The 12,215-nt window shown below is 40.7% G+C and overlaps 1 protein-coding gene across 1 annotated transcript in view; it reads right to left on the bottom strand.

Moving 5' to 3' along the window:
- Nucleotides 1–2,929: 2,929 nt before the first annotated feature.
- Nucleotides 2,930–12,215, bottom strand: part of LOC307045330 (2-oxoglutarate dehydrogenase complex component E1-like) — a 28,339-nt gene continuing 19,053 nt past the window's right edge. The window contains 4 exon segments of the mRNA XM_079690918.1: nucleotides 2,930–4,956; nucleotides 10,864–11,018; nucleotides 11,773–11,936; nucleotides 12,017–12,089. Coding sequence (XP_079547044.1) covers nucleotides 4,836–4,956; nucleotides 10,864–11,018; nucleotides 11,773–11,936; nucleotides 12,017–12,089 — 513 coding nt within the window. The 3' untranslated portion in view covers nucleotides 2,930–4,835.

Genomic DNA, 12,215 nt, shown 5'->3' with positions numbered 1-12,215 from the left:
TTCATTTAGTTATTTTGCACTGTCCGGAGCTGACAGGTCAACTTCAACATAACTAAAATCCAAGATGTCTTTATTTATATAATATATATATATATTATAATAATAATAATATAAAAGATTGTATTTGCATACATTTCCTGTCCGGAAAGTGGTGCTGTACTGAGAGTGGCGATATTATTTTGTAATTCTTAGGGTGCAGTTCCTGACCTGAGAGTGGCGTCCTGGACCTCTCAGCTCCGGACAGCGCAAAATGCGTAAATGAAGCGCTACGAATCAGGGGAGTCTAAAAAAAAACACACACGAATGCAAAGCGATCCATGAACATAAATCGGTTTGTGTATGCAGGTTCAGTGGTTTAAACGGAAAACAAATGTGTGGATCAAAAATACATATGTAAAACAACCTAGTGCAGTACCAACACTTGCCTCAACAGGACGCACACAACGAAGATTACGGAGGAAAATGGGGATCGGCTGACTCCTCCCCTGGCTGTGAGCTTTCACTCTTGGGCCCCGTCTCAGGTTGGTTAAATTAAATCCTTGCTTCCCTCACTTGCGCCGTTTCCCTGTGTTTAGTCCCTCCCTCCAGGGAAGCATGGAGGGACGCAAGGAAACCACGAGAAGCAGGGAAATGAGTTTTAAGAGCAATGGGACGTCCTTTCCTCCGGAGCGTCACGTGAAGCAACGTCCGTTTGTGATGACGCTGCACAGCTGTTCGTCTGACAGCAGCTCTGTCCCCGTTATTTTCACAAACACCCGTGCCACACATTTACTGACACAAACATTTGTATCATCTGTTGTAGACCCCAATAAATAAAATCAAATAAGAACTCATTCTCAAAGAAGATAAACGCCATTCTTAAAATGTATAAACGAACAATAGTTTGATTAATATTGATTAGAGTGCACAATAGAAATATAATAATTGAGAGAAGAAAAAGATATATATTATCTATCAAAACCCAGTTAGATTAACATTGATTGGATTGCACACTTTGTTTGTTTGTGTGGAAATGTAGCACATTAACATTTTAATAGCACTTAATGACTGACTGAATGGAAATGACAGTAAATGAAAAATATAAAACGAAAAAAGCGATCATGAAAATGTTTCCAATAAATGGATAAAATGATTTTTGACCACTTTGTTGTTCAGATATATCACATATTTGTAACTAAATGATACATGAATTGAAACAAAACACAGTTTAAACTGAGGAGTGACTCTCGTGAGTTTCATTTATTTTCTTCACTCCGCTGGGGTACTGCTCTTATGTCAAGAACAAGAAGCATGAGATCAGTGCATGCACTGCATCGTCCAATCAGTGAGCGATACACAGTAAGGGGGCGGGGCGAGTATCTGAGGATTTCATCGGAGGATGGACTGGTGGTTCCTCGATTATCGCTCCTCGCTCCTCAATCCTCGGTCCTCCTGCAGAAATAAGAGCCATGGGACGGTACTCAAGATGGCGCAGACAAATCAACTTCCGGTGAGACTGAGGACCGAGGAGCGAAGAAATGAAAATAGTCGATCTGAGACAGGGCCATCGCCTTGACTGACGAAGCAGAAAACATTGGACTATAACGGCATAAGGATTTACATGAAAAAGCCAACAATCCGGAATTGAAACATTTAAATGGTTATGTCTTACATTTATGCTGAGCTAATTGATTGAACTTTATTTTTAGCTTTTATCTTACATTTGAACATTTAGTATTTTCAATTAAGTTGTATACTGAGTATAAACAGGAGGGTTATGTTGGGAAAATACTGAATGTGTTCTTCCAATATCAGAGTAGCACATGATAACAAAGGCCCTACGTAGCTGTGTACGTAACAGGATGTATGATTACCTAGAAGAGCATCAGGACACACTGTTTTAGGCATATGGTCTATGTGACAACGATTAACATGATGATTCAGCCTCTATGGAGATAGACATATGAGACTGTCATGTGTACTGCTTATGCACTGCAGGCCTTAGCTAATCTGAACTAAGGTCAGAATACTGCTTTGAACCGGTATTCTGCATCTTGTGACTGTAACTCTCTCTTGTATAAGCATGTCAAGGACACTATTCAGGGAACTATTTGTCCCATGCAGCACTGTGTGTGATGATAGTTCCATTCTTGCAAGGATAATAAATACATGTATCCTGATATTGAAGACCAAGCCGGTGACGAGTGATATTTTTCCTAACAACTCCACAACATTTACTTTGTACCTTTGGTTACTTCACAGATGTGGATGAATGATGTGAAATATAATCAAGTGTTAAATCAGAGTTTAGTTCCACCTGGAGTAAATTCACAAGCTACCCTGCAGTATACAAAGTCATTCAAACTAGCTGCACCTTTACCAACTTTAATGATCAATCATTATAAAACACATCATATATGTTATTCTGAAATAGACCAATCGGCACAATGACTACTTTTACTACTTTAAGTTTATTTAGGTGCTAATACTTTTGTACTTTTACTTTAGTAACATTTTGCATGTAGGACTTTTACTTTAACAGAGTATTCCTACACTCTGGTACTTCTAATTAAGTACAAGATCTGAGTACTTCCCCATCTGCATAATGTAGAGTAGCAGTCATAGCTACACCCGCTTGCAGTACAAAGACTTCCTCCCTCAGTTTGAAGGCCAGTTTAAGCTGTGTGGAAACAGATGGGACAACATGTTGATCAATATCCTTAGACCAGTTTTGTCTTCTCATATCTCTTGATGACAGAGAAAGAAAACTGCGTTGGTCTTGATGTGTTTTGTAGCAATCACCATTTAATTTTTTTTTTGTTGATATATATATTTAAAAATATGGTCTGAGCATAATTTTACAGATTGACAATTATATTTAATTTCATATTAAAACAAAGGCTGCTGCTGTTACAAAAGAAACATAATGTAAATAAATGAAAACAAACAGTTCTTCAGTACATACTGTATTCTTTATTGAATGAAGCAAAAAAGAATAAAGAGAATTTCAATCCCCTATTATGAAAATAAATAAATCATTTTCTTTGTCTCACAGAAGCCCAGAACACATTTGCAGCAGCTGATTTCCTCTTCTGTTGTCATTTTATTTTTAAAAAACCAGGCGATTTTATTTCCTGCTGACAAGAGTTCATTCAGCTGAAACACGAAGTAGTAAATAATAAAAACATGAGACGCTCTGTTTTGGCACGAGATAAACGCTCGCGAGAGATAAGAGAGAGAGCTAAAGAAAAGAAGCAGAGGGATTAAATCATATTCAGCAGTGCATTTGGTTGAACTCATGTAGGGACACCTGATGGCACAGACCTCCGCCATTTTATTCCCCAAAAATCCTTTGTCAAAGTAAAACATTAAAATCTCAATGTGCAAGTTAAGCGCTGGCATGGTGACTACTTACAGACTTGTTCTTCAACATACCTGCTGACAGGCAAGAAAACCCTCTACCTGCTGTAGAGATTCCACTTTCACTGTACCAGCTAGCCGCATTCCCATTGGCTTTCAACAGGGAGCGCTACATATGCTAATGAGCATTTATGTTAAACTAAAAGTAAAATGTTTCCTGCAACGCTTCAGGGGAAGTAGAGATGATGGTGATGATGACGTAATGACTGCTGACCTGCTGTTACACAATACAGCTGGAGTGTGTGTGGACGGAGGAAGGTGTGTGTGTGTGTGTGTGTGTGTGTGTGTGTGTGTGTGTTTGACCTTTAAATTCAGATTCAGGCTTCACTCCACCACAGTCAACTTTTTATTTTCAGTTTGTTTCATGTTGGCTAAAATGTCTTCATGTCTTGACTGCAGAACAGAGAGAAAAAGACCCAAACTTCTGTTGTTACACAGCACCAGACCTTGTTCAATATGTCGCTGATTTAAGAGCACTATCTTGTAGTTCTTGCATTGCTAGATCAGCGTTTCTAATATATTTAATTGACAGTGAATTGAAAGCAACAGGAGCTTTATCATCTGTTGCATTTTCTCTCAATGACATCTCTGTCCATCTTTAGACTCGGTATATCATGTATTACTCAAGTTTAGATGCTGAGTATCAAATACTTTGTATCAGTAGTAGTCTGTGTTAAAGCAACATGTTGTGTTGCTGTAGTGGAGCTGAGTGCTGCTGTAGTACTGAACAGTGCACAGTACTTACTGCACTGACAGTTCATGTCTTTACTGCTGTAGTACATTGTGTACTTCAGTAGTACACTTATATACTACGAATAGAATAATAACACAATGCGTCTGCTACAATAATACCAAATACAGATACCATAATGTACACATTGCAGGTCGGTCTCAGGTTACTGGAATAAGACGTCGGAGTAACAATGAATTTCTTCAGAGAAAACGTGGAGATTCTCTGATATCAAAGTGGTACATTTACAAAGAAAAATGTTATATTCCCCGAAGATATAAAGTTAAGGAGAAAAACTTGAATATACTCTGAGATAATAAATGTATATATTCGCAAGAAAATCTGGAATATTCCGGAATATTAAGGAATATATATATATTTTTCCCATACAAAGTCCCCAATAAGTTGTATCAATTTCTGCAGTTTTTAAACTGTAAAATTAGTGATGATCTTTATGAAGTACACTGTGTACTTTGTAATATGCAGTACATGTGTACTAAGTATTTCTCCATGTTTGGAGAATCTGCAGTGTGCTGTAATTGTAGAAGTACGCAAATGTATTATTAGCATATGCAGTATTACAATGTGTGTGTGAGTGTGTGTGTTGATGCAGCGAAAGTGTCAACACTGAATCCAGGAGGGTTGGGGGTCAAAGGTCAGACAGGTGAAGGTTTATTCCAGGTGTTGCAGGTCACAGGTCACAGGTCTACTGCTGGTCTTTGAACGCGTCCAGGCCGAAGGCGTTGTCCAGTAAGCGCTTCAGCTCCATCAGGTGAGCCTTCTTGTTTCCTGTCGCTGGGGCGGCAGCGGGGCCTCTGCCAGCATACCTGAAGAGAGAGAGAGAGGGGGGGGGGGGTCAAAGGTCAAATGACCTGAGCTGACACTTGGGTTGCCGTAAAATTCTGAGTTCAGCTTAGGAAGGTTCCTAACTGAGTGAAATGACCCTGAGGTACCTCAGTGGCAGCCATGATAAGAGCGTAATGCTCTAGAGCAGGGGTTCCCAAACCTTTCAGCCCGCGAACCCCAAAATAACAGTGCCAGAGACTGGCGACCCCCTGTCGACGGGGGGGTGCTAGTGAAATAATTTCAGGGAAAAAAAAGAAAAAGTTGCGCTAGTGGATTGTCAAAGAAAAAAATGTCTATGCAAACGTTATTATTAATAATAATAATAAAAAAAATAAATTAAAAAAAAAGTAATCAATTTTTTATTATAATTCTTTTTTTTTTTCATTTTCCAGTCTGTGAGGCCCCGCCCCCCACAAAGACGAGAGAGAGAGAGAGATCTCCGCACCGAACACGTTAGATGTCAAGGGAGATGTAAGCCTCATCAAACTTTGTTGATTTGGGCATTATAGCTGAAAGGCTTGTCGTGGGCTTTTCCACTTTTCTTTTAACTGCCGGTTGTGTAACAAATGTGTCAATTTAATAGGTTTTACGAGCAAACAATCTTCTTCCCAAGCTTCACGCGCCCCCCACCCCCCTGTAATAGCGCAGCCCCCCAGGTTGGGAACCCTCCCGATTTTCGCGGGAGACTCCCGATTTCATAGCCCTCTCCCGGTTTCCTCCCGTGCCCGTGGTCATATTTCTCCCGCATTTCTCCCAATTTCTGACAAAATCAGATTTACTCACGACTGTTTCCACTCGGACTTTAATACAGCTACACCATTGTTTGGTTTCCATGGTAGCGCGTCTCTTTAGTAGCGCGCGCAACTGAAAGTCTCGAGGGTGAGGCAGATAGTCACAGAAAACAGAACAAGAATCGACAACTCAAACCTCTGCTCACTCCTTTCCTGTAAAATACATTCGTCCCAGGTCCTCCGGCATCGACCCGGAAACGGATGTTGGCGCGCCGTCTCGAAGGAAAACAAATTTCTCTAAAGGCTCGTCGAGGATCAATATTCGAGGAGGCTGTCCGGAGGTGCCGTAACCGAGGATACACTGATTTAGAGAAGAGAGGAGTCTCTCTGGAGGAGCTATAACCGAGGGTACAACGATCTAGAGAAGAGAGGAGTCTCTCTGGAGGAGCTATAACCGAGGGATGTATCCTCCGGAGTCGATTTCAGCCAACAGTGATGTTTAAAAGAGGCGTGACGCATGGCTGGACTTATGTCAACGAAGCACAGCTCTGCAAACTGTTACCGTTGTGATTATAAGTTATTTGAGATGATAAAATATGCATCAGACTTTCTGCCCTTTACCGTTTGTTTACTCACTAATTACATCTCCCCTGGATGTTAGGCTATTTCTTTTTTTAATACAACTGCTTTCATTGTGAGGCGATGTTTACAGTGAGAACAGCTGCTGAGGTCAGTGCAGAAAGCAGAACAGTGTGTATAATATATATCGCTCAATAATATATGTAACAGGCCTACATTTCACACTTTATTTGTAGGCTTTAGGAGATATCTACAAATAAACAGTAGATATTTTTCATGAAACCATATAGTGCTTCACATAATAAAATATACAAGGGCTGTAGCCTGATATTTATTTATGCTTTAGGAGCTGTTTGTGTTTGTTGTACAATGTGTAGGTGTGTGTGTGTGTGTGTGTGTGTGTGTGTGTGTGTGTGTGTGTGTGTGTGTGTGTGTGTGTGTGTGTGTGTGTGTGTGTGTGTGTGTGAGAGAGTTGATGGTGCAGGCAGACAGGCAGGTCTCAGTAGCTTAATGTCAGTAGCTTATGTCTGTGACATAAATGGTAAAAAATGGTACATTCTCCATTAGCTTAAGAGCTCCATGTTCAAGCGATCGACTATTCCTTCGCAATGTAGCATCACATTGGATATGCGCTTAAGTTGCCCTAGATTGGAATTATTCAGATCATTTCCCTGTGACGAATTAGCACAAATGTGCTTAAGATGCATGAAAAACGCCCATTTTTCAAAATGGCCAGCTTTCTGGGAAAAACTATATGCGAGCAGTTTGGAGCAATTTGCGCCATGTAAATCGTCAAAAATGCTGTATTCGCTGTTAGCTTACGACCTCCACGAGTGATTTTTCCAAAATGTGCTCCGCAATTAAGTATCATATTGGATAGGGGCTGAACTTGTCCTGGATTGAATGTTTTTTCGATCATTCCCCTAGGAGTTGGCAAGAATGTGCTTAAAATGGCTGAAAAACGCACATTTTTCAAAATGGCCAACTTTCTGGGGGGCGGGGCTAATGGAAGGCAATTTGAAATATGTGTGCAATCATAATAGTAATGTAGATATAGCGTTTCGTGAATATTGGAACAACTATATTTGAGTAATTTGGAGTAGTTTGGAGTTATTTGCGACATGTAAATCGTCAAAAATGGTGTATTCGCTGTTAGCTTACGACCTCCACAATTGAGCTATCAAAAATGTTCTTCTCAATTTGGCACCATATTGGATAGGGGCTGAGCTTGTCCTGGACTGGAATTTTTCCGATCATTCCCCTAGGAGCAGTTTGCAAGAATGTTCTTAAAATGGCTGACAAACGCACATATTTCAAAATGGCCGACTTTTTGGGGGGCGGGGCTAATGGAATCTCTTTACAAATATGTCCGCAATTCCATGAGGAATGTCTGTGCCAAAAATCGTGAAGTTCTAAGAAACTATATGTGACTACCACACAATAGGGGGCGCTAGTGAGCAGCTTTTTTGAAAAATTACTCGAAAAGGTCGTGGGCTCTGACGTGTGTCCCAAGTTTTGCGTCCGAAGCTCATTTTTAAAAAAATGTATAGGCCACGCCCACATTCTGATTTTTTTGCGACACTTTAAATCTGAGTTCGTAGTCATCCTGAGAGTATGTCTAAAAAAAATAAAAAAAATTAGTCCATCCGCTCTTGAGTTATAAATTGGTGGTGTTTTTGGTGCCCCCTATGGTCCAAAATGAAAACGCTTTGGTGTGCCTATTCCCCAAGACAGTCTGAACCTATCTACCAAAATGTGTGTTGTTTGGATACATTGTTGATGAGTTATGAGTATTTCTTTCTAAGCCCCGCCTTTTTGCGAGTACGTTTTTGATTGACGGTGGCAATATTTATCGTCCTAACATGCTCATTTTCTACGGTAATGTGTCTGACCCTCCATCGATGCTGGATATGAAGTTTGGTGTTGAAAAACTGAAAATTGAAATTTAAGTGAATATTTAACTGTTTTGAACATTATGCTAATTTAGAAGAAAAAACAAATCATATCAGATATATACAGAACATGTCTCTGAAGTGTTTGGCTCCAAACACCAAACAGATCATTGTTGCATCCCAGAATCCCCTTTGTTTCAGCCCTGTTTCCAAATTGCTGATTCTCTGTTACTTTAGATGAAAATAAGGAGCCCCTCCCCACGCCCCTCTGAGAGAGATTTGGTTAAAAAGAACACAATGGTGCTCTAGGAGGAGATTCAGGTGATAAGGGGGGGGGGGGGGTTACCTTGGTTGGTGATTGGCTAATGGTTACACAAGACAAAAGATTGTTATGAAATCATAAAGTGGCCAAAATCTGATCAGCTCATTTTCAGACAGGTTTTAATATAAATGGATCAGGACAAAAAGAGAGAGAATCTTTGTTCCTGAAACTTTCAGAGTCTCTTCACACAGAGGGGACACATGTTGATGTAGAAGAAACATGAAAAAGTGGAATTTGCGTAATAGGTAGGGAATGCTCCGATCGATCGGCCGATATTCACTCTCGGCCGATCGATCGGTGCTCTCTATAAAGGCCGACCAGGAGAGCCGATCGCATGACGTAAAATACATGACACTCTTCTCTGTGCGCGGCAAAACAAGCTCGCCAAAATGGCTTCACCGGTCTGGCATTATATGAAGGTGTCCGAGAAAGACAGTAAAATAGCTCTATGCAACGTGTGTGAAGCAGAAATCCTGCAGCTCCGCCTGCTGAGACGGACCGGACTCTAAGAGTTAGACCTAACACACTTAGCTATTTTATCTACCTCTGGAACAAGCTAAACTAGTTATACATATATTTATTCTTCACTGTCGCGTCACTCATTACTGGATCAATGAGCTGCATGAGATACTGACGGGCTGTCAGGAGAGAGAGAGAGAGAGAGAGAGAGAGAGAGAGAGAGAGAGAGAGAGAGAGGGAGAGGCAGAGACAGAGACAGAGAGAGAGAGAGAGAGAGAGAGAGAGAGATAAAGATGAAGAAACTAAAAGCCAAAGTAGATTAGAATGTTACCTGGCTCTAAACAGAGAGTATGATTTGGCAGAGTATCTCTCTACTGTCAGAGATAGAAAGCAGAGACAGATCCTAACCAAGTACAGGCTCAGTGACCACAAACTGGCAATCGAAACAGGAAGACTCAAAAGATCCTGGCAACCAAAAGAGAACAGAACATGTGGTCACTGTACGACAGGTGAGACTGAGATGCACTTCCTCCTGAAGTGCCAAACATTCAACGAAGTAAGGAGCATTTATTGGAACAAGTTGAACTCTGTAATCCCAGGTTTCAAGGAGGTTGATGACCTCTCAAGACTGAGAGTACTCCTAGGAGAAGGAGACAAGGCACACCTTGCTGCCCAATATGTGTACACATGCCACAACCTGAGGGACAGTGAATGACACACACACACACACACACACACACACACACACACACACACACACACACACACACACACACACACACACACACACACACACACACACACACACACACACACACACACACACACACACACACACACACACGTGTTGAAATGTAATTGTATCACTGTATATATATATCATCAATAATATGTAAAAATGTGAAATGTCTGTTAATGTTGTTAATTATTTTGTATTGTGATGCTTTGGCAACATTGTTTAATTTAACTTTCATGCCAATAAAGCCCCATTGAATTGAATTGAATTGAATTGAATTGAGAGAGAGAGAGAGAGAGGGAGCGCTTCCGCTCATGTTATTATCCAAAGTTAAACTTGAATAATGTACTTCATTAATAATTATGTTGGTTGTTTGTGGAAGCGCCAGTGAATGAGCCCCATTAACTGAGTTTTAAACATCACTTTAAATGGCAGATCCCCATAGGCCCCGCCCACTCGATCGGATCGGCCGATACTGATTCCGGCGATCGGCCCCAAAATTGGCGATCGGAGTATCCCTAATAATAGGTGACCTTTAAAGTTACTCACCATTCCAGCGTTCACACAAACAACATATCTTAAGTTACGATGCTTATTAAGAGTTGTAAGTCTTATGCTGTAACTTGCTAGTGCAAAAATATGTTAAACCAAAAGGCGAAGTATGAAGGCTATCCTAATTACTGTAAAATGAAAACAAATGTGAGTAGTGAGTTTTGTAGCGTTTAAGCCATTTTTCTTTTACTCAACTTGTTTGAATGGTGATATGCACGTAGCAGATGTGTAGGCCTAACAAGTATTATTTATCAATTTGATTTCTATATATTTTCCTACAGTTATACTAATTGTGTTTCATGTTGATAAAATGAGTGGAGAGAGAGCAACTCACTTGTTTAACCCTTAATTTGAATTCAAACCTTGGTAATAAAGATTATCTGCATGAGCCTCACCATCTAACAAAACATGTTGTGGCAGTACTGTGCTCTTACGAGTGACGTTAAGCTTCCGGTAAACTATATAACCAAATCGTTATTACTAACTAATTCAAAAAAGGTTAATAAAATGTGGCTCCCCAAATCTTAGCATTTTGAAGACTTTTGAAAGGTTGATTTAAGACATTTAAACAGCAAAGTATCCAGCCCCCTGCTCATATGGAGGATGGGGATGCTCACCACACAGGTTTGGCTCTCTGGGTGGTGGTCCTGATGCGGGGCTTCACGTAGTCGTAGTAACCCTGGTTCTTGTGCTCCTCCTGACACCACACCAGGTCAGCATTGGCATAAAGCTCCGACTCGGCCTTCACCTGGTCGAAGGGGAACGGGGACAGCTGGAGGGAAGAAAGGGAAACACATTTTAAAGTAATGTACTGAACAATTAAACATGTTTTTGGAAGAATTAACTAAATGCTACGACTCAACAGAAACACACATCAACACTGGTGTTAAATTGCCTCTTCTTACTCAAATGTATTAAAATAAATTGTTGTTTCATGGGTTAAAAAATGGCCTGAAATCAGCCCTGAACCTTGAAGTGTCAATGCTGACAAAGTCAGGTCATAAAATCTATATGCAAAAAAGATTATTAACGCCCTCAAAATCAGAGGGGGAGGTCAATGAGCAACTCATCCTTAAACGTCCCCCCCTCATAGGGTGACCAGGTGCCAACAAGCCACATGTGGGACAAAGAGTATGTTTGTGTGGGACAGGTTACTGTGATGCTAAGAGGTTGATAAGATTTCAATATAATGTCCATCTAACCCTTGAAAATAAACATTTATATTAGCTTAAAAATATTTATAGCAAAGCTTTACTATAGGTTGATTTGTTTGCATAGTAAAGTAAAGGCATGATTGTATAAAGCTCTCTGGGAATCGCCCTCACCGGCTATTCAGACAGCCAAATCTGACCGACGGGCCGGGCCATACACTCGGCACTCATTGTCGACTTTCCTTTTCTCTGGTCCACTCATTGTTACAGATGCAGGTTCAAAGGTGAATTAGGTTAAAAGGTGTGTGTGTGTGTGTGTGTGTGTGTGTGTGTGTGTGTGTGTGTGTGTGTGTGTGTGTGTGTGTGTGTGTGTACCTGTTCCATGCGGGCGATGGCCACAGTAGACTCCATGTCTCTGTTCTTCCTCTCTTTTACCAGCTCGTAGTAAATCTTTCCTGTGCAGAAGATCAGGCGCTTCACCTCCTCCGGGCTCTGCGACGCTAAGCCTCCCTCTGGGATCAGCCTCTGGAACTGAGTGCCTGCAGGAGAGACACTGAAGGTCACACTGAACCCTTTGAAAGATTATTTTTATTATGATCAATTATGATTATAATGGTACCAGGAAGCATCATGTCAAAGCTGGATCTGGCTTCTGGGAGACGCAGCAGAGATTTGGGAGTGAAGACAATCAGCTGGAGGGACAAACAGGACGTTTATCAGGTCAAATCGTCATTTCACAACCTAACTGAAGTATCAAAAGTATACAGAGATAGTTTTTCAAAAGTGAATAGAATAGGATAGAAGAAGAAGATGAATAG

The sequence above is a fragment of the Notothenia rossii genome (assembly GCF_949606895.1).
Source record: "Notothenia rossii genome assembly, chromosome: 6".
Taxonomy (NCBI): Eukaryota; Metazoa; Chordata; class Actinopteri; order Perciformes; family Nototheniidae; genus Notothenia; species Notothenia rossii.
This window is presented reverse-complemented; position numbering and strand designations above follow the sequence as displayed.